Source organism: Dasypus novemcinctus, chromosome 26, assembly GCF_030445035.2.
Source record: "Dasypus novemcinctus isolate mDasNov1 chromosome 26, mDasNov1.1.hap2, whole genome shotgun sequence".
Lineage (NCBI taxonomy): Eukaryota > Metazoa > Chordata > Mammalia > Cingulata > Dasypodidae > Dasypus > Dasypus novemcinctus.
Window position 1 is genome coordinate 37,531,841 of NC_080698.1, and position 22,759 is coordinate 37,554,599.

Consider the following 22,759-nt stretch of genomic DNA (forward strand, 5'->3'; position numbering starts at 1 on the left):
TAAGTTCTAACTAAAGCTCAACAGAAAAAATCAAGTAATTTTCTGAATTAATTCTTTGACTCCTTATGGGCATGCCATTGAATTTTCAATGTATCTAACATTAGTTTTCATGCATTTAGTATATCTTTTTTATCTCAGTGTCTATCTAAATTCCCTGGACACTTTCTTTTTTTAAATCTGAAGAATGACATTGCTAAAATTTGTGCTACCTGAATTGGCATTGGTCATGGTATCTTTTTTTTTTCTTTTCTGGGCAATGAATATACTAGGATATAACTCCCTTTTTGGACAAAGAAAGAGCAAGTAGAATATTAATTTGTATGATTTTGGTATAAACCAAATTTGGCACTAAACGCTACACTTAACACTTTCTAAGATCCATCTGAATATTCTTTGTAGCCACATTGTATGCTATGTTCTATTTAATCTCCCTACCAGAAAAAAATTAAAAAGTTTTAAATTTAAAGCAGCTTTAAAATGTTTAAAAAGCAGTTTTAAAATTGACATATACAGTAAGCCATATGCTCCCCATTATTATATCACTCCAAAAATTATTACTATACTCCTTTAAATAAAACACATTTAAAAGTTGCCTTAAAATCTTTTTAGGAAATGGACCAGATAGAAATAGATACAACCAAAGCTTTTAAAATATGGGTTTTTGGAGGGAGTGTTGGGTAGTTAAATTTACTTGTAAGGTATCATATAGTGAGAAAAAATAATTTTAATGCTTGTAATTTTTCAGCTCCAGACAAGAATCCACAAAACATAAGGGTACAAGCCTCTCAACCCAAGGAAATGATTATAAAATGGGAGGTGAGTATTCCTTAATGTGTTACATATTTCTTTTTTTCTTCCTTTTAGATTTGCATAGTAAGAATAAAAAGAGAATATTTTTTAAGAACAATGGAATAATTTGGGGGATCAATTCTACTTGTAAATCAACATCATTGACTGTTTTAAAGATTATTGTGGTTTGATAAGTTGTGAAACAGTTTAACATTATTATATAGTTTAAAGAAGATAATATAGGTTGAATTAGTTGGAACCCATTACCAAAAATTTCAGATCCCTAATATTTTTACTTCTGATAATCTAGCTTCTCTGTTATTTAAAAAGAAAATACAGAAAACCTTTCATTACATTTTAGGAGTGGTTTACTAAATATTATGCATATCAAAAGGATGCCCTTGAGTACTAGTCATCGTTTATGAAGCACTATGAAGCATTTTATATATACTCATTTCTAATTCTTAAAACAGCCTTGGCAAGTAAGTGTCATCAACACCATGTTAGTAGAAACTGAGGTCTAGGTGATTGAATGTCCTGCCCATCACCACACAACTGCAATGAACAAAGCTAGGATTTTGAACATGGATATTTCTGGACTGTAAACTCTATTCTTCCCTTTATGTATCTCTGTTAGATTTTACTCTTTGAATTGGCATAACAATTTATATCTGTTCAGGTAACTTTTTTTTAGTGCCATTCCAAATTTCTTCTGTAACAGAGGAACACTTTTTCTCTACTGCTTCTTGGATATATTTCATGAGCAAGTACACTGATCTTCTTGAAAGTAGAGTACTGTTCCTCCATTCTGATTAATGACAGGCCACCACATTGAATCCAATGCTGCTTTTATGAAATATAGAATTTTTTTGAATGTATGCTAGAGATACTAATTTATCTCCACTCCTTATTCCAGGTATGCTTAGCAGTGAAATCTTAGAAAGCACAAAGCTTGTTTTGCCTTTTTTCCTTATAAATTGGTCTTAGTACTCATTACATAATCACATGGCCAACACCCACAAAATATTTAGCCAATATTTTTATAAACACTCACACTTTATTTCCATTTTGATCAATTCAGAATTTGCAGATTTAAAATGTAGAGAATTTGAAAAATGGATGACACAGGAACTAAATATTTTCAGGAATATTGTATTTCCTTGAACTTGCTGGCCATAGACAGCTGCTACTACATTGTCTTGATAATTACTTAATTTATAGTCTGAATTATGTTAGGCTTCTATTCTTTTAGCATCTCTGTCTTTTCCTTCTTTAGGCTCCAAATAAATTTCTATAGCTAATATAGCTGTCAATAAAGCTATCTAATTAACAGGTCAATTCCTCGGAGAAGCACACTATGTTCTAGTAGCGTTAGGTCATTAATCACCACTGCTCTTCTAGGGTGAAAAACAATGGTAGTTTGATGGTATCAGCCTTAGGTTTCATCCCAAGAGCTGCAACTCTCAGAGTTTAATGACCATACCCAGATGCCATCCATTGAGTCAACCATGAAAGAAGGCAGATTGCTCCTCTTACTCATAAATCACTCTCTTTTCCTAAAAGATGCACAAGAATAAATACTGATATTGTCTTCTAGAAAGAATGGGACTAAAGCAAGAAAGTATTTATAATTTGTCTTTGAAGAGCAAATGACATGTAATTTAGCAATTAATTATTGACCAAAGGAATGATGCAGTCAGAGGGATTTGGAACTAGATTGAGTTACATTTATAGTATGTTCCATTGTGTTTCATATTATTTTGAAATGCCAGAGATCTAATAACTACAGGCACACCCAGGAAGGTTCAAGAGCATTCCTTCAGTGATGATTGCTTTGCATGGATTAACCTGTAGACAGGAGTTGACAAGCAGATTATTGTGAATGAATTACTTGATCCCCTTCAGAGACCGACTCTCAAAAAAATTTTAATCTTTCACAAAAGGATTAACAAAGGAGATGAGCAGTATGAATAGACTGAGCATCCCTAATTGGTTTTAATTGTTTTCTGATTCAATAAGGTTAACTTTTAACATTATGGTGCAACCAATGTCTTTAGTTAACATTATAGTCTCACTCATATGTTTAATGTTTTTAAAAAAAGTTAATGATGTCCTACCCCTCCAAACAAAACATTGCAAACCTGGTCAATTAAATAATTCTATCAAGATGATCTTTGCTCGATATTTCCCATTGTTCTTAAGCATATATATTATATTAATTTTGAACTTCCTTCAACAAATATCAAGTTTCTAAGTTCAAAGACTCCAAACACCAGAAGTGTTGGGAAATAGTAACTTCTTCAATTACCTGATTATATGACCAAAGCCAAGTTGTTTAATTCCTAAAGGTCCTTGGTTTCGTTATTTCTATTGCAAAAGTAATCGAAATTTTAAAATTCCAGCTTTAAAATGGAATTAAGACTGTACAGCAGTCTGTCCAGAGTCTACATTGGTAGCATAACCTTGCATTTTTCACAAATCTTTGAAAATCTGATAGACGTATAGACTATCTTTCTAAAAAATTATACACAGGACGTTTTTATAACAAACTTCTGAGGTCCTTTGAATGCCATCCATAGACTCCATCTGGGGAGCTCTAGACCCCAAGTTAGGGACTCTTTTTCTAGAGCTTCCTTTCCGTTCTTTGCTGGAGGGCTCATTTGAGAATCTGTGGAGGGTTCTCTTTGGCACTGTCTGAAATTCTCATACAAAGCATTCCTCCCTTTCTTCAGGAGTTCAGACATCAAAGAGATTCACCATTTAGAAAGAAGAGTTTTTCTTAAAAGTGTTACCTGTGTAGTGCACTTTATTTTAAAGTTTGTCAGAAACTCTATCAAATGCAAGTATTTCCCTTGGAGAAAATATGGAATAATGAATATTAGTTGTACCTATTTAATATCAGTAGGGGCTGAAGAAAATTATAATTGCACATTGCAGTGTTGAACTGAAAACTGGTGACTCACTTCATCTGGGCAATTCTAAGGCTCCTAGGGAATTTATACCTATATAGTCCTAAAAATATCTCAGGGCAAAACTTTCTTATAGATGCAAGGAGCAATACTAGTAGAAAATCTCAAAAAGGGTTTTGCTTTGTTTTGACTTTTGTTTTTCCCAGCTAATTTAAGCATTCATCTTAGAACAAGCATAGACTTGAAATAATTTTGCTGATAGAGCACTATGCTTTTAACTAAATTCTAACCAACGCCTCTAAGTACTTTAGTAAATTAGACTGAGTCAAGTAGCATCACAAATTCTGTAAGAACAGTATTTATGACACTATTGAATTGCCCACATAATACAGACAAAATTACTGTGCATATAAGTGAATTTTATAAGCTAGGACTAAAATTGCATTTTGAAACTATATTTTATGTAACTTGTTCATTGAAGTACACATTCTCATTTTGTGAAATTAAATAGGGGTTTAAATCATTTTAAAATTTTTAATTAAAATATTGCTCAATTAAAAACCTAGTATGGAAATTTCTCTCTAAATATTCCTATGATGCCAAAAAATAAAAAATAAAAAGCCACTGCTCTTTTATTTTTTTAAGAAGTAGAAAGAGAATGGTCAAGAAGCCAAAAAATTATGTTCTTATAAAGAAGAACTAGTGCTTCTGAATGCTAATGTATAAACTTGCAGACTCTTCAAATAAAGTTTTCTTTAATCACTGCTGTAATGGAAGGAAGGAGATAGAGGAGAGTTCTGCCTGAAAAGCCATGGGGAAATCTCACAACCAAAGAATTCATAGCCATACATTGTTAATTTTTGCCCATTTTTGGGGAATGAAAGGTAAAATGCAGAGAAAATCAGGCACAAAGTCTAAAACCCTTTGTGGAACTTTTTGGTAGACTTTCATGTATAAAAATTAGACTGAACTTCTGGGAACAATCCAGGCATCCAAATAGTGGACTTCTCAATAGTCAAACTTAAACCTACAGAGTGACAAAAATTCTCACAACTGTTTCTAAACCAAAGAGGGTTTTTTTTTTTTTAAATGCCGTCTTTATTGCAGTGTTTCTTATGCCACAGAGGGTGCTAATTGAAAATACAGAAATATGTACAGCAACCCCTGTGATCCCGGTTAAGTCTTTGGGATAGGGTCTGGGAGTTTCTGTGGGATCACCATATGAATCTGAGACAGACAGTCAACCACACAGCAAGACACAGCTCTATGACTGTAAAGAAACATCAGGTCAATGGTTGCCATAATCTCTGACTGCTGATAACCATGATCATACCAGGTATGTCTTACCCTCTGGTTTAGCCTTTGAAATCCATGGAACAGAATGGACCAGGACTGGAGTATAGAGTGACCTGGAAGCCACAGGGAGCCTCAAAGGAGTGGGAAGAAGAAACAGTCACAAATCATACTTTGCGGGTGATGACACCTACTGTCTATGCTCCTTATGATGTCCAAGTCCAAGCCATCAATCAACTTGGCTCCGGGCCTGAGCCCCAGTCAGTGACTCTGTATTCTGGAGAAGACTGTAAGTGATGCACTTGTAAAGTCTTAAACACTTCGATCATAGTTAGCCTCAAAGATATCATATTGGTATCAACAGACATTATGAACACCTACTTTGTTTAAAGATGATGTACTAGCCATGGCAGATAAAAAGAAACATAATACATGATTCTTACCTTGGTGTTGATGGCGGGCTTGCTCTTCAATGTAGAGTGCTAAGGAAGTACTTGGAAAGTTTCCTTTTTATTTTCTATTTCCCAGTAGACAAAACTATTTCTGTATTAAAGTCAAAGACTTGGAATCGTAACTGCAATCAGTAAAACAGCAAAACTATCAAAAATTTTTCAGTTATATCTGCCTTTAATTGTCAAGGACCTCCTACCAGCCACCTGCTGTCATGCTCTGGCCCACAAGTGCATGTCTGGAGCCTTCCCAACTCAGATGAGATACAGACCTAGATTCATATATAGAAAGATACACACAGACTTGAGATAGGTACAGGTGAGATCATATTATTAAATATTGATATCATAACTGCTCTGAATGCAAATGTATTTTTAGAAACAGGAAAGACATTGCAATCTATATCACTACACATTGGAAGTTATTCTCACTGGTTCCTCTAGCATCCAAACTAATGTTTTGTTTCAAGAGTCAGGTCAAGAATGAGAAATGACTAAATCCCTATTCACCTACTGCTCCAACTCTTCTACTCAAATAGAAGGTCATCAGGCACATCAGTCTTGACTTCTTTACGTTAGGTTTGCTACTCCATAGTAAACTCCTCTGTTAGTGGGGATAATAATGATATCCACCTTGTAGAGATTTTCTAAGAATTAAATGAGCCAATACAGTTAGGGCCCTTAGGTAGGTCTGACACATAACATATGCTCAATTAACATTAGCTCTTGCTATTACTATCTGATTAACTGAATTCCCAAGCAATTATATTACTAGTCTATTTCACTTGCTTCCAAAGGCAAGATGATCACAGACTGTTTTTACTGGCCATGTTTCAAATTTCTATTTATATTTCCTCACATTATATCCATCTGGAGAGCTGGATTTCTTGGGGTGACAGGATGTGCTCTTCTCCTGGGAACTTATATGGGCAGAGGAGCAATTTTGTTATGAAAAATTCTCTTGGTTCCATTTGGAATTTTTTTTTTGAAAGTACTTTTCCCAGATTAAACATGATAAAATCACTTTTTGAGCCCTATCCTAATAGTCACGTTTGGAGGTCATTGAAAGCTAATCAATTTTCTGTGCTTAACAGATCCCGATACAGCTCCAGTGATTCACGGGGTGGATATTATAAACAGCACGCTAGTTAAAGTTACCTGGTCAACAATTCCAAAGGACAGAGTACATGGACGTCTAAAAGGATATCAGGTTGTTTTATTTTTTTTCTTATTATTGTTGTATTAATATATGTCCTGCAAGTAATAGCTCATTTCAGAAGACAAAAGAGAATCTGCCGCCATGGTTGATATGTAAATGTTTACTGTTCTGATTACAGGTCACTTGGTGGAAAACAAAAAGTCTGTTGGATGGAAGAACACATCCCAAAGAAGCAAACATTCTAAGATTTTCAGGACAAAGAAACTATGGAATGGTTCCTTCCCTAGATGCGTTTAGTGAATTTCACTTAACAGTCTTAGCCTATAATTCCAAGGGAGCTGGTCCAGAAAGTGAGCCTTATGTATTCCAAACACCAGAAGGAGGTGAGAGAATAACCATGTAGAATAAGGTCAACCTTAGAAATGATACAATGACCAAGTTAAATATTTTGTTATTAGTAGTTAATGTGTACTTCATGTAAGTTAACTTCTCAATTTCTGTAAAAATCTGTAATCAAATGGGAACTTTTTTTTAGAAATTCACTGATTTATGGGTATTTATACTTGATCTTTGTTTCCTAGTACCTGAACAGCCAACTTTTCTCAAAGTCATCAAAGTGGATAAAGACACTGCCACTTTATCCTGGGGACTACCTAAGAAATTAAATGGAAATTTAACTGGCTATCTATTACAATACCAGATAAGTAAGTTGGAGTTACTTATTAGTATCTCAAGTTTTTGTTTGAATATTTGGTTTGCTCTTTTGGGAATAGAAGGCCATGGTTTGTAGTCTGGCTTGTGGTTCAAAAATAACCCATTCTCTGTTTTTATAAATAAAACTTTTATTGGGATCCAGCCATGTCCTCTCATTTTCTTATTATCTGTAGCTGCTTTCTCATAACAATGACAAGGATGAGTTAGCAGAGCCTACATGAACCACAAAGGCTATAATATGTGCTATCTGGCCCTTCACAGAAAGGTTTGCTGACCCCTCTTCTAGGAGAAAAGCAATGGTGTGCCAGTGGGTGCCAGAAAGCATGTGATTAATATTTATAGACAAGAGACCTTGAATTAAGAAACATGCAGAAGAGCACAGCTACTCAATGATGAAAGGATGTTTCAAAGCCAGCTTAACTACATGGCATCACACATGTGACTTTCACTCTTCTGTTTCTAGTGCATGCTTCTAGCCTTAACCCCTAAATATATCTGTGTTTATGGACGCCTCTGCTGGTGTGCGCAGGCAACATTTAGATAACTGAAGGTTTGTCTTTGCACCATCACTCAAGAATAGACTCCGCACAGGCTGCTCTACCATTAGGTTGAAAATAGTGTGGTTAGAAGAAATTACACCATTTTAGAATCACAGAGACTCCCATCTCTGGCAGTCTTCAGATGTAACCATTGTCTCAAATAGAAATTAGGAGAATGAAATCAGAAAAATCTAGAACAACTCTGCACTGAAATTTTAGGTTTTGAGAACCTGAATGCCTAAACAACCGAAACACTGGGACTACAGAGTCCCATTCTACACAGCCCTAATATGCAACTCTGACATCAGTTAAAGGTCTGCAGAAATCCGCATCAGGTACTAAGCCTGTGCTAGGGTACATTTGCCTAGAGTCATGCAAAAAATTAGTGCTAAGCAAAAATTCAAACCCCGGCCAACCCTATTCTAGATGCTGAGCCCTTAAACTTACACTATTCCATGAACTGGTTTTCATAAACATAAACTGTATTGAAGAAATGTTTAAGGTTTTTTAAAACATTGGTTTGTTCAATAAGAATATGCTTTATCCTTATCCTAACAATAAGAGAGTGAACATTAATTGAATTGCAGATATATTGATCTGTATGAAGATGGAAATTTATTTTTAAAGTAAGTTCTTAGAAAATGGAGGGGAGAAACTGAAATATAACTTTATAATGCTTATTGTACTGCTTGACATGTAGATTTTTATACAATTATATAATTGTATAATTCTTTTTGCTCTATTAATATTAGGGGATTGAGACATTTTTAGGTATTTTATCTTTTTTGTTATATATTCTAAATGGTTGGTCTTAATATATATGAGAGCTCTATATTCTGAATTCTTATATTTATTGTGGTAGTTATTCAATAGATTTTTGGTGTTTACAGGAATGCTCTCAATCCACAAGCAATGAAAGTTTTATTTCCTTCTCTAGTTTTATTTTTTTATTGCTAATTTCATTGTATAGACCAAGGAAGGCATTTTACATCAATAATAATTTTTGTTGTTGTTATTACCTTGTGTAGTGCCATGGACTGAGTATCGAGAGGATTTGTTTTAGTCTTTTCCATGACACTGACAGCTGCACAACCTTGGACAGATCATTTCATCACTTGGGCTATTCTTATAGAAATCATGTAGTACTTTGTGCTGTTGTACAAATCTTGCAAGTTTGCGAATTTATGAAAGAAGTTACCTTACTCATCTCTAACACTTTATATAATACTCAGCTATTTTATTTTTTAATCAATCTATTGATCCTATATATGTGGTGCCATGTATTAAAGTAGAAACCAAAAAAATACACAAAAATATCATTGTCCAAATTATTGCCCTACAAGTCAATTAAAAGAACATAATGTGATTAGGAACAAGGGCTCTGGAATCAGTTTTGCCAATTACTGGATCCAGATCTGGAGAGGTGTTTATTCTTCCTAGAATTCAGTTTCCCCGTGAATGATGTGGCCATAATAAATGTATCCATGTCACAGCATTAAATAAGTTCATTACTCTACATAAGTGGAGGCAATGTAACTCAAAGTGTACAAAATTTGAGACGTTGTTCATGTTTACCTCTTTAGTAAATGACACCTATGAGATTGGAGAATTAAATGATATCAACATTACAACTCCATCAAAGCCCAGCTGGCATCTCTCAAACCTCAATGCCACCACCAAATACAAATTCTATTTGAGGGCTTGCACCTCAAAGGGCTGTGGAAAACCAATCACCGAGGAGAGTTCTACCTTAGGAGAAGGGAGTAAGTACTGAGATTTCAGCATGCTGTGTCTTTTTAAACAATTGCCCTGGGAGGAATGCACCATGCTAATCACTGTAAATTAGAAGTGATTGTGTTCCAAATCTGTCTGACCTTTTGTTTCCTATTCTCTTAGATACAGAATTTATTTATCTTGTTTATAAAGTTCACATTTTCTCAATTTATGGATTTCTACACTGTAGCAATCAAAATATGGCTTTAACATATTTAAGGTCAGGAACTATCATTTTACTTAATTAAAATAGAGGGATAGAATGTCAAAGTTTTCCACAAGGGTGGGAGGAGTATTTTGGAGGGGAAATGTTTCCATACAGAAAAATATCTGTCAGCTTTCTTAGTAGACATTACAACACTGATTCAGTACATATTAGTTCATATCTTGACTTGTATATATTCATTGATTCATATAAAAATTTTAATGTCCCGTGGTTGATACCAAAATAGCTTGAAAGCAGTCCATAAATCTGTGATTTCTTTGTAAAATTGTCCTAGTCCAATTGTTCCTTTTTTAAAAAAATCTCATAACCATTTTCCTTCACAAATTACTTATGCAGTTATGATGTTAGCAGTGTCCTAGTTATGCTTGTCATTGTCACACGGGGTGAGCAGAAAAATGAAAAGGAAGTAAAGAAAGGGAAATGGATCAGATGTACATGAATGAGTGAAAAAGGAGAGTCATGCACAGCTCAGGCTGCTCAGTCATGGAACGGTCTTAGAGGAAGGGAAGAAGGGAAATAGAACCATTAATTATCATGTATTATTGCCAGGCACAGTTCTGGACTCTGTTCCATAAAACTGTGGATAAGAGAAAAGTGAATCAATGGAAGAAACACTAGGAAGAGGAGAACACAGTAAAAAGGAAAATTAAATTGGGTCAGGTGTTAGAGATCTGTATTAAAACATGTTCAAGTGTTTGGAACCCTGTACATCAAAGTGAGCATAAATAGTTATGCTCTAATTTTTTTGTCAGTTTAGTTGTTTCTCCTCTTTTTGTTCATACTCTGTCTAAATAATAAGGCACTTATATTTTACTCAATACTCTTAACTTGAATTCTCAGAAGTCCCTAAATGAGAAAGGTACATATAGTTAAATAGCTTCTCCTAAAAACAAAAACTTAAGAAATCTTTCTGAGGATTAATTGGACACAGGTTTAATGAAGAACTCATTTATCTAATCATAAAAGGGAGATTTAATGATGATGATTTAAAAATGTTTAGTAACTAAGAGAACGTTGTTTCTCAAGAGTTCAGAATTTGCATGAAATTTTTATAAAAAGGCAAATCAGAGTATTAGTAGTCTAAATATACAAATTCTATATTTTTACAAATACAGTTTAAGGCAGGAGTTCACAACTTTTTTTGTTCCATGGGCCCTTTGCCAGTCAGGTGAAATGAATACTACTGTAATTTATTTATTGCATGCATTCATATGTGAAGGAAATGCTATATTTCAGTTAGAAGTCAGAGAAAGATTTAAGCTCATGAACCCCCTGAAATCTTTCCACAGACCCCTTGGGGATCTGTGGACCTCTGGTTTAGAGCCCCTGGCTTAAGGCATGGAGGTGGTTGCTATAGATAAAATCTTGATCATAATACGTATGAAAAATGCTAGTCCTATTTTTGCCATTTTACACACATAAGAGTAAGAGATTCACAAAATTTACTTATAATAATTACATTTTCTAGTATAATATTATAAAATTTGGGCTTGGTTGCATTCATGCTCATTGTTTTTAGAGGATGGAAAATTCTATTTGTCTTATTTTATAACTGATACTGTATCCTTTTGATAAACTAAAGATATAATGGCTTGAGTGTCTTAAAGTGAATTTCTTCACTGTCTTAGGTGTTGGTGAATTGAAAATGTTTCTTACGGGTGTGTTTGTGCTCTCTTTCAGGAATCTGCGTTTTCAGTATTCCATCTACTGCCCCTTTTCCCAGTTGATACTGATTTCTCTTCTATAGATATATCTTGCCCATATTTATAGGAAAGAAACTGTAATTTCTTTTCCCAGTGCATCTAAATGTGATCTTTGAAAAGAGCATATATTATTTATATATTTAATATATTTTTATATAATATATATGTTTCCACTGAGGAAAATACATCTTGATATTAACACTCTAAAAATGATGAATTTGTGCATGTCGAAATCTATTATTTCTATCTTTCGTCTCATTGCTCAGCCTAGATAACTGATTTAAAGTTATCTGGCATTTATTCAGAGAACAGGATTTGATAGATAAGCATTTTTTTTCTGGTTATTTTCTAGTTGTCACTCCCATTTTTAGGTGGCATACATTCTATAATTTAAGAAGGGGGAAAAGGAGTCAATCAGAAATAGTCTTTTTTGTGTCATTAGTAGTTTGAATAAAACACTTGCTTTGCTCTATATTTTTAAAAGTTTGCTTAATGTGTACTAATGTATACTACTTAATGTATACTAATATTTCTGTTTTTAAAGGTCACGGTTAATTGCTTTTCTATCTCAATTGTACTCAATCTTAAAGGCTTTGCTCAAACAATATAACTCTGACCTCATTTCTCCTATGGTACCATACTTTAATGAAGGATTTTGTGATTCAGTAATTATATAATCAATTTTTATTCTGTGGTGAAAAATCAAATTTTAAACAGTTTCATAGATTGTTATAATCTTGGAAAGAAATATTTTATTTTCACATACGAATTGCCAGCATTTTTAAGTTAATGTGAAGGAAAACTATTGAGGAAGTACAAAAACATTTTAGATATTGTTGCAAGACCAGAAATTAAATGTATGCTTTAATTAAAGTTGACTAAATTTATAGCTGCTACTCTGATATTCTACTATATTGATATTTCTTTTTTGGAAAGTGTTCATTTCTCACACCACTTTGAAAATTCCAGTGAAACTATTTCATTTACATGTGCCTATAAACCTGCACTTTATATAGTTTAAGTTTCTACAAATTTCAAGTATTTAATATACGACCATGTTATGATGCTACTTCATTTTACTTATTGAGGACAACAAAACAAAAAGAATATAAGTTAATTAGGATCATAATGTCACATTGTCAATTATAGGCCAAAATGACCATACAGTGTTTTGTTCCCACTGTTTGTGAAAATCCAAATTGCATAAAATGACATCATACAAATTAAAAAAAAAAATCGGTGTTTGGTTTTGAGCCATCCAAGTGTCAAGGCAGATTTATAGTATCATTTTGTTAACAGATATATTCATCTTAAAGGCAGGAATTGGGTTCAATTCATTTACTCATTTTCAGCATTTCACAAAAAGACGTCGGGAAATGTGACAGTTCTCTCAATCTCTTGAAAATCCAAGAACAACCTGAAAATAAAAGCTACAAGTGGCTTTCTTATTCATCTGAAATAACATTTTTTACTTTCCATGTCCTATTTTTCAATGATTACAATACCTATGATTTAACTGTGTACGTTTCGTAGGTAAAAGTATCGGGAAGATACCAGAAGGAGTAAATCTTACTCAAAAGATTCACCCAGTAGAGGTATTTGAGCCGGGAGCTGAACATATAGTTCGCCTATTGACTAAGAATTGGGTTGATAACAATAGCATTTTTGAAGATGTAATTGAGACAAGAGGGAGAGGTGAGAAATAAGATTATATTTGGGGCAGCCTGAGACAAAATTCTTGTATTTTGTAGATGATTTAATTTTACATATTTCCTTCTTTTAAAGATAAAAAATATAGAGTGCAGTAGCTATAAAAGCCATAGTTTCAATTTGTTTTAGCGTAGCATTTTGGAAACAGCAAAATGAAAAATTTTCCCTTATTGTTTTTATCAGAATAGTTGTTTGAAGATACCCCTGCTAATTAACTTATATTAATAACAAAAACTAAAAAGAAAAACAAAACCACAGAATCCCTCTGGCAATCTGCATATAACTAAGGCAGCTTCTGCTTTTGCTTGCTTTCTGCTACTTAACTTAATCTCATCCACTGTCCTTCTTCGGTTTTCATCCTCAGAATCAAATGCAACTTGAAAAGACCCTATCTAAATAATGAAGGAATGATTTATCAGTATTCCTCCAATGTAAAGTTCCTCAAATTGCATTCCTTTTGGGGTTGCTTAAAGGAAAATTAAAATTGATGCTAATTTTCTATGTTTAAAAATATGCCTGCTTTTCCTGGTGCATAGTCCCAGAATCTGTTTGTAGCATTCAATGGTGTGACTTCTCTTTGTACAACAGAATATGCTGGTTTATATGATGACATCTCTACTCAAGGCTGGTTTATTGGATTGATGTGCGCAATTGCTCTTCTTACACTAATATTGTTAACTATTTGCTTTGTGAAGAGAAACAAAGGTGGAAAGTACTCAGGTAAAGTTGTTTCTTAGTGTGATTTTCAATTCATTGAATAGCATTTTCTGAATAGCATTCTTCAGAGATATTATTAATTTTTAATTACACATTTAAGTCCACTTTATGTTAACAAGTTAGATATAGAGTGTACTGAGGGGGAAATATTCTTAAATATGGAATCAAAGGAAATATGTACAGTCTAGAATATTATCTCTGAGTGGTTACTTGTTTTCTAGTTTCTAATACTTAAAATAGGTACTAATACATCTTATAATACTTTCAAACATCCTTTCTATCTGTAAAATACCAGAGGTTAAAACAGGTTTCTAAATCAGACATGTTTCAATGTCTTAGGAAGAAAGGGGCCATCTATAGAATGCCTGTAAGACTTACATGACCAATTAGGAAGTTCTAAGAGTGCTGACTCCACTAGCCAACTATCTTACAGTTAACCCTTGCTGGGAATACATTTCCTGTTACCATGACAAATATATGGATATACTGCCTCTTGAATGAATAGTATGTAGAATACAAATTAAAAACATACTGCTGGTGATATAATTGCCTTTATTTTAATATATTCAAATTTGTTTTGTCTTTTTAGATATCCATATTGTATTGCTATTATTATTATTGCTTATTCATCATGATACTTTTTTTCATAGGCTGAAAGATTTAGATCCCACTGCTTTTGGTCTAATGATGTTCAGATTAGTGACAAGTTCTTATTGATTCATTCAGCAAGTATATCTCAGAAACCCAACAGCATCATTCCTAAATTTTTTATAAAACCACATGGATCATTTTTTTCAGTTTTACATATTGTTTTTTCCCATGAAGACTGAATTATTATGAATTAGGATTTCAATGACTAATGGACATTTTCAGTAATTAATTGAAAACCTTAAGAAAACATTCCCTTTAGAGTATCCTGAACAAATTATCATTGGTAAAGCATGGTCCTATCCAAATTCTACCAAAAGCTTCCACAAATCATACTCTTAAAAGGAGAAAACAATTGGCATTTTATGTTGTAGTAAAACAGAATCTCCTAGGTGTTTGGCAGTAATGTAAAGTGCCCTAACAAAGATTTTTATCTGCATTTTCCTGGTAAAAGGAAGAAAGTGCTTCTTAACTTCTCTACCAATACTTAGAATAAATCAAATTTTAAAATGTTACTATGGACCTGAATATTCTAATTACTGAGGTAATTTTGAGTAAGAAAGTGGAGAGAAATTACCAGTCAGCTTTTTATTTACTTTAATTTAATATATAGCTCTGATCTGAGCTTATGATATCATCACAAAGTTTTAGATGGTAAAATAAATATTTAGTAATTTGGCCTTCATTAAGAGACAATAACTAAGTGTATCTCTCCCAATAAGATTTGTTGCCCACATAATATTGAGTAGCCATAGGATGATCTGCAATATGCTGAAGCTCTGACAAAAACTAAGTAGACCCCAGAAAACCCCTTTCTCTTCGGTTTAAACAAAGAGGTAACTGATATAGTACAGATACAACCACAAGAAAACTTTCCTTGCAGGTTTCAAAAAAAATTGAGCCATGGTATTCTTACTAATAGCACTGCTAAATGTATTTTAAAAAGTCTGTTGTATTCTTCCCTCTATTTTTTTAGTGAAAGAAAAGGAAGATTTGCATCCAGATCCAGAAGTCCAATCAGTAAAGGATGAAACTTTTGGTGAATACAGGTAAACGTAATGTTCCATTTTAAAATATATCAAAACACATTCATCAAGTTACAAACGAAAATGGTCAAAAAATTATTTATTCTTAAAATAAAGAAGACAGGACTATGGTGTAATACCCCTATAAAGAATAATTTGAAGTAGGACATAATTGGAATAGAAGCAACAGAATTTCTGTATGTTCAGGGAGAGGGTGTTGGGGTAGGGGTGAGGATGGGCTTAAAAACTGCAATCTAGGTAGGAGTATGTGCTAGGAGACTATTCTTTAAGTTGTGTGTGAAATGAAAGGCTGCTTATTTCTATTGAATGCCTATTTGGGGTGGCTAAAATAACTTGAAGCTGGTCTTCAGCATGGCCATTATGAATCAGGTTATATTCCATTTATATCCACAGACATGTATTGTGTATACCTACCCTATACACGTACAGTGATGAATAAGTTGCAGACCCTGTCCTCAAACTGCACCTGTCTGCAGAGGAGAAAATTTATATATGTGAATAGGTCTAATTATTTAAATAGAATAAGAAAACAAAAAAATGCACAACTATTTCTGCCCAGGAAGGATTCTAGAAAGGGATTACCCCCAAAAGACAAGTTGTGCCTTAAAGATGAGATCTTCACAGGTAAGAAAAGAAAATTTGTGCTACTGTTAACCAGTGGCAGAGCATTAGCAATGCAGGGGGATATAAAAGTGCCATACTTTTAAGAAATATCAAAAAGGTTGGAAATTCTTGAGAAAGTATCAAAACTTCTTATTGCTTTATCCCTCCCATCTTCTTCTCTCCATGACTCTCTGTTCCTTAGTTCTTCTTGTTTGACATCTTTAATCAAGTCCTCTGTATGAGAATTATGGCAAGTTTCAAGCTTATAAGGTCTTCAGCACATATGAAACCAGAATCATATTTAAAAAGAAGCTGATTGACTCTCATAGTGGGTAACATGTTGGCCATCTAGAGATATACCCAACTGGAATCTGTGAATGTGACTTTTTCAGAAAAAGGATCTTTGAGGGTGTAATTAAGAATCTCAAGATGCCATCATTCTGAGACTTCTGAGAAGGATTAGAGACACAGGGAATACTTCTTTTCTAGAAAAAGAGCTAGAAGACAGGCAGAAACTGCCTTTAAAAAAAAGTTCTAGGGCTTAGGATACCAGGAGAAGGCTGGATACCACTCAAAAGAGAAAGGGGCAAAGAAAAAGAACAGAAAGTCTTGACAGTAAAAACTGCAGCACCCATCCCTCACACCAATACTCAGGGCAGACAGCTGTAAGTCTTCCAGCTTCTGGCCGTGATGGCTACAGGCAGAAAGAACTGCAGGGGTTCACTTCCTCAGGAAAGGGGAAAAAATGGAATGCAGCCCAAGGCTGATTCTGCTTTTTTTGCTGAGAAAATTGGTCTGTTGTGTCCCATGAGCCCTTCCAGGCTGGGTGGGGCCTCACCACTGTTTGTCCTGGGAGCCAACAGGAGTCTAAAGAGATCCAACCCTCTCAAATACCCTTCCCTACTGACCAGGATTGGTGTTTGAGGACACAGAGAGGAGTGGAATTATTTCCTACCCAGAAAAAAGGAGAGTCTGCCAGCAAAGGGAGAACAGCTTCTAAGAAAACTTGATTTGTGAGGCTCTGACTAGCCATGAGACAGGATCCTCTGTCACACTGCTCTGGTTGGGGTTACAGTGAACACACTCCAACCAGGGTTTGAGCTAAGAGGTCTGCCAAAATGTGCTATCTGCTGGCTGACCAAGGAAGTACATGCAAGGTAAATAAAAGTGAATAAATAGGCTTTTTCAGGCCTTTACAACCTCCCTCCAAGGCCCTTGGAAGCTGCTCTGTAGTCCATTACTGGATCCATGGCCTGGATCTGAGCAACTAAACAGGGACAATCCTAAAAATCTAGAATAGGTTGAACCCAGCATCAAAAAACAGTAACACATAGCCTCCTGTCACTAAATCTCTACACAAGAGAGAGAAATTGAGCATTAGAGTAAACTCACCATCTGATTATGGTGAATTCAGCCATTAGTGAAAAATTACAAGGCATACTAAGAAAGGGAAGCTACAGCTCAAGCAAAGGACTATATCAAAGCCCCAGATGAGAAACAAAATTTGAGACAATTAAACAATGAGGTTGACACAATCTCCTAAATCAAATCAGTGAGTTGAAAGACAATACAACTAAAGAGATAAAGGACGTCAAGAAGACACTGGGTGCAAACAAAGAATTTGAGAGCTTATGGGAGTGAAAGACACAGTACATGAGATTAAAAATACATTAGAGGGTGCTCGCTTCGGCAGCACATATACTAAAATCGGAATGATACACAGAAGATTAGCATGGCCCCTGCGCAAGGATGACATGCAAATTCGTGAAGCGTTCCATGTTTTTTGGATGGAACGTGGGAGAGTATGGGCTATGAGGTGGACCATTGACCATGAGGTGCAGCGATGCCCAGAGATATACTTACCAAATGCAATGGATGTGTCATGATGATGGGAGAGAGTGTTGCTGTGGGGGGAGTGGTGGGGTGGGGGCGGTGGGGTTGAATGGGACCTCATATTTTTTGACTGTAATATTTTTTAAAAATGAATTTAAAAAATTAAAAAAAATAATAAAGTTCAAAAACAGTTAAAAAAAATACATCCCACACATGTGGGAGGTCCCAGGTTTAGTTCCTGGTGCATCCTTGAAAGGACAGGCAGGACAGTGGCAGGCGCTGCAAGCTGATGCAGCAAGGAAACACAGAGAGGAAAGAAAAATGAGAGACACAAAAACACAGGGATCTGAGGTGGCTCAAGTGACTGAGTGCCTCTCTCCCATGTGGGAGGTCCCAGTTTGGTTCCTGGTGCCTCCTAAAGAGAGGATGAACAGGCACAGTGTGAAGCAAGAGGGGAGGGGATGGAGAATAAATGAAAAGTCTTTAAAAAAAATACATTAGAGACTTGAAACAGCAGACTCAAAATCATAGAAGGAATCAAAGTGATGCAGAAGACAGAAAAGCACAGAGAGAGAAAAGAATGGGAAAAATTGAGCAAGAATCAGGGAGTAGAATGATAAGAGAAAGTACAACATATATGTCATGGGATTTCCAGAAGAAGAGGAGAGAGGGAAGACAGAGTATTTAAGGAAATAATGTCTGAAAATTCCACAACTCACTTGAAAAAATGAATTTACATGTGCAAGAAGCACAGCATGCCCCAATCAGAATAAATCTGAATAGACCTACTCCAAGACACATACTACTCAGGATATCAAATGCCAAAGACAAAATTCTGAGAGCAGCAAGGGAGAAACAAACCATCACATATAAGAGATGCCCAATAAGACTTAGTGTGGACTTCACATCAGAAACCATGGAGGTGAGAAGACAGTATGATATAATCAGGATGCTGAAAGAGAAAAATTTCCAACCCAGAATCTTTATCCAGCAAAATTATCCTTTAAATATGAAGTTTAAAATATTCACAAACAGAAACTAAGAGAATTCATAAGGAAGAATCTGGCTCTGCAGGAAGCACTAAAATGATTCCTACAGGATAACCAAAAGGGTAAAATGACAGACAAAAATAAGACAAGACATGAAAGCCAAGGAACAAAATGCTGGAAGAAAATAATACATTTATAATAATGTCTTTGAATGTGAATGGATTGAATTCCCCAATGAAAAGATATAGTCTGACAGAATGGATAAAAACACATGAGCTATCCATATGCTGTATACAAGAGATTCACCTTAGATCCAGGGATACAAATTGGTTGAAAGTGAAAGGATAGAAAAAGATATTCCATACAGATAATAACTGAAGAGGAGCAAGGGTAGCTATACTAATATTGGAAAAATCAGACTTCAAATACAAAAAAAGTGATAAGAGATGCAGAAGGCCATTATATATTAATAAAAGGGACAATCCACCAGGAAAGAGTAACAGTCATAAATATCTATGTACTTAACCAGGGTGAACCAAAATTTGAGGCAAAGTCTTGCAAAACTAAAGGGAGAAGAAACATCTCTACAATAATAATTGGAGACTTCAACAAACCACTGACATCAATAGACAGAACAACTATACAGAATCAACAAGGAATCAGAGAACTTGAGCAATATGATAAATGAGCTAGATCTAACAGACATATACAGAACTACAGAACATTCCATCCCAAATCAGCAGGTTATACATTCTTCTCAAGTGTTCATGAATTTTTCTCCAGTATAGACCACATGTTGGGTCACAAGGCAAGTCAATAAATATAAAAAGATTGAAATTATACAAAGTACATCCCCTAATCATAATGAAATGAATCTGGAAAACAATAATAGGTAGGAAAGGGAAAATTCACAACTGTGTGGAGGCTAAACAACACATTCCTAAACAATCAGTGGGTCAAATAAGAAATTCTAAAAAATTAGTATCTTGAGACAAATGGAAATGAGAACACACTTCTCAAATCTTATGGAATACTAAAACTTCCAAGAAGATGTGAGATTAGAGAGGCCAAGGGATCAGATCACTTCTCTCCCAGAAAAAAATAGTTAGAGGACAGGTGAAGACTGTCTGGAGGGCTGCTTTGGGGCTAAGGACACCAGAGGAAGGTGAGAAACCACTGAGAAGAGAAAGGATCAGTTGGCAGGAGTTTCAGCTGGCTGAAAAATCCTGGGTGTAAAGCTGCAGAAGCAGCATTGGCACCCATTCCCCCATCCTCAGAGCAAACAGCAATCTGTGGACTACAGTGACTGGGCACTGCAGTGGCTGCAGACTGACAGAATTGCAGGGTTCCTCTTCCCCACAAAAGGGGGAAGGGAGGGACATAGCCTACAGTAAATTCAGGTTTTGGCCAGTGAACTTGGTTTGCTGCATTGGATGGGTTTCACACTTCCAGGTTGGGTGGGACAAGCCTTATTGTTTGCACTGAAAGGCAGCAGGGAGCTACAGATAATTTGCCTTTTCAAACACCTTCCCTACTATGCTGGGCTGATTGCTGAGAAGCAGAGGGAGGGAGGGAGGGAGGGATGGACAGCCAAGGGAGAATAGCTTCTGAGAAAATGTGTTTTGGCCAGCCATGAGGACATTGCTTCTGCACAATATATTCCGCTCTAGCACCTGAGGTCTGTCAAAAAGCACTATCTGCTGGCAGACGGGAAAAATGCACAAAAGAAGGGAAACATAAATAAGAGGCAATAGGGTACCTTTACTCCCCACTATCCAAGGCCCTTGGAAACTGGCCTGCACCCCATTATGGGTCCATAGCCCTGGGTTGAGCAGTTAAACAGGAATAATCCTAAATATCTAGAACAAGTTGGCCCACGAGTCAAAGGATAGTGTTCACACACAGCTATTTAAGAGTAAATCCCTAGGCAAGAGAGAGAAACTGACCATCAGAAAATTCAGCATCATCTTCAAATGCCTAGACATCAGCAAAAAATTACAAGCCATACTAAGAAAAAGGAAGGTTTGAATCAGGCAAAGGAAAAAATCAAAGCTCCTAAAGAGACACAGGACTTAAAACAGCTAATCAATGCTTTTCATACAAATCTCCTAAATCCAAACATGGAATTGAAAGACAACATGGCTAAAGAAATAAAAGACATTAAGATGACAGTGGGTGAGTACAAAGAAAAACTGAAATCTTAGATAGGAAAATAACAGAGCTTATGGCAATGAAAGACACAATAAGAGAGAGAGAAAGTACATTAGAGGCACACAACAGGAGATTTGAAATCATGGAAGAAAAAATCAACAATGTGGAGGAAAGAACAACTGAAATTGAAAAGAGAAAATAATGGAAAAAATTGAGCAGGGCACCAGGTATTTGAATGATATCACAAAGTATACCAACGTATGTATTATGGGAGTTCCAGAAGGAAAAGAGAAGGGAAAAGGGGCAGAAAGGGTATTTGAGGAAATAATGGCTGAAAATTTCCCAACTCTCTATATGTCCAAGAAGCACAGTATACTCCAATTCAAATATATCCAAATAGCCCCACCCCAAGACACATAATATTCAGAATGCCAAATGCCAAAGAGAAAATTCTGAAAGCAGCAAGGGAAAAGTGAAACATCACATACTAGGGACGTCCAATAAGACTTAGTGCAGATTTCTCTTCAGAAACCATGGGAGAAGACAGTGATATGATATAATAAACTTGCTGAAAGAGAAAAACTGCCAGCCAAGAATTCTATATCTGGCAAAACCGTCCTTCAAATATGATGGTGAGTTCAAAATATTCACAAATGGAAACTATGGGAGTTGGGAAATATGACTCCAGCTCTGCAGGAAATATTCTGCAGCACTGGAAAAGAAAAGACAAGAGGGAGAGGCTTGAAGGAAAGTGTAGAAGTGAAGACTGTAAGAAAAGGTAGCCAAAAGAGTAAAAAGATGAAAATAAGACATGAAAAGCCTAGGACAAAATGGTTGAAGTAATGCCTTTATAGTAATAATTTTGAATGTTAATGGATTAAATACCCCAATCAAAATGCATAGGCTGATAGTGGCAATGCTCCAAAATATGTTCATCAATTGTAACAAATGTTCCACTGTAATAAAGTATGTTGTTAATGTGGGAAAATGTGGGAGGGGTAGGATGCAGGGCATATGGGAATCCCCTATACTTTTCATATAACATTTATGTAATCTACCTTAAAAAAATAAAAAGTGTGTGTGTGTGTGTGTATATTCACATCAAAAAGACATAGGCTGACAGAATGGGTAAGAAAAGATGTGCCATCCATATGCTGTCTGTAGGAGACTCACCTTAGACCCAAATGAGATTAAAAGTGAAAGGTTGGAAAAAGATATTCCATGCAAAGAGCAATGAAAAAGAGCAGGGTAGCTATACTAATATTGGACAAAGCAAACTTTAAATGCAAAAAAAGTGATAGGAGATGCAGAAGGCCATTATATGGCCATTATATATTAATAAAAGGGGTAATCCACCAAGAAGAAGTAACAGTCATAAGTATCTATGTACCTAACCAGGGCACTCACTCCAAAATATCTGAGGTAAACTGGCAAAACTGAAAGGAAAAATAGATGTCTCTAAAGTAATAGTTGGAGACTTCAACATACCACTCACAGCAATAGATACA

The 22,759-nt window shown here is 35.2% G+C and overlaps 1 protein-coding gene and 1 non-coding gene across 22 annotated transcripts in view; both read left to right on the forward strand.

Moving 5' to 3' along the window:
• CHL1 (cell adhesion molecule L1 like) overlaps window positions 1-22,759 on the forward strand; it is a 221,934-nt gene that overhangs the window by 189,683 nt on the left and 9,492 nt on the right. For 12 of the 21 annotated variants that reach the window (XM_058288742.1, XM_058288736.1, XM_058288738.2 and 9 more), the window contains 9 exons: window positions 746-816; window positions 5,058-5,280; window positions 6,535-6,650; window positions 6,778-6,982; window positions 7,181-7,303; window positions 9,436-9,615; window positions 13,088-13,249; window positions 13,853-13,984; window positions 15,606-15,678. In XM_058288742.1, coding sequence (XP_058144725.1) covers window positions 746-816; window positions 5,058-5,280; window positions 6,535-6,650; window positions 6,778-6,982; window positions 7,181-7,303; window positions 9,436-9,615; window positions 13,088-13,249; window positions 13,853-13,984; window positions 15,606-15,678 — 1,285 coding nt within the window. Of the gene's footprint in view, window positions 1-745; window positions 817-5,057; window positions 5,281-6,534; window positions 6,651-6,777; window positions 6,983-7,180; window positions 7,304-9,435; window positions 9,616-11,531; window positions 11,653-13,087; window positions 13,250-13,852; window positions 13,985-15,605; window positions 15,679-22,759 lie in introns of those variants that run through there. The other 9 variants (XM_071212165.1, XM_058288747.2, XM_071212166.1 and 6 more) reach the window with 2 other exon arrangements.
• Window positions 17,956-18,062, forward strand: LOC111760529 (U6 spliceosomal RNA). Its single transcript, XR_002794188.1, has one exon. It is a non-coding gene; the product is annotated as a U6 spliceosomal RNA (small nuclear RNA).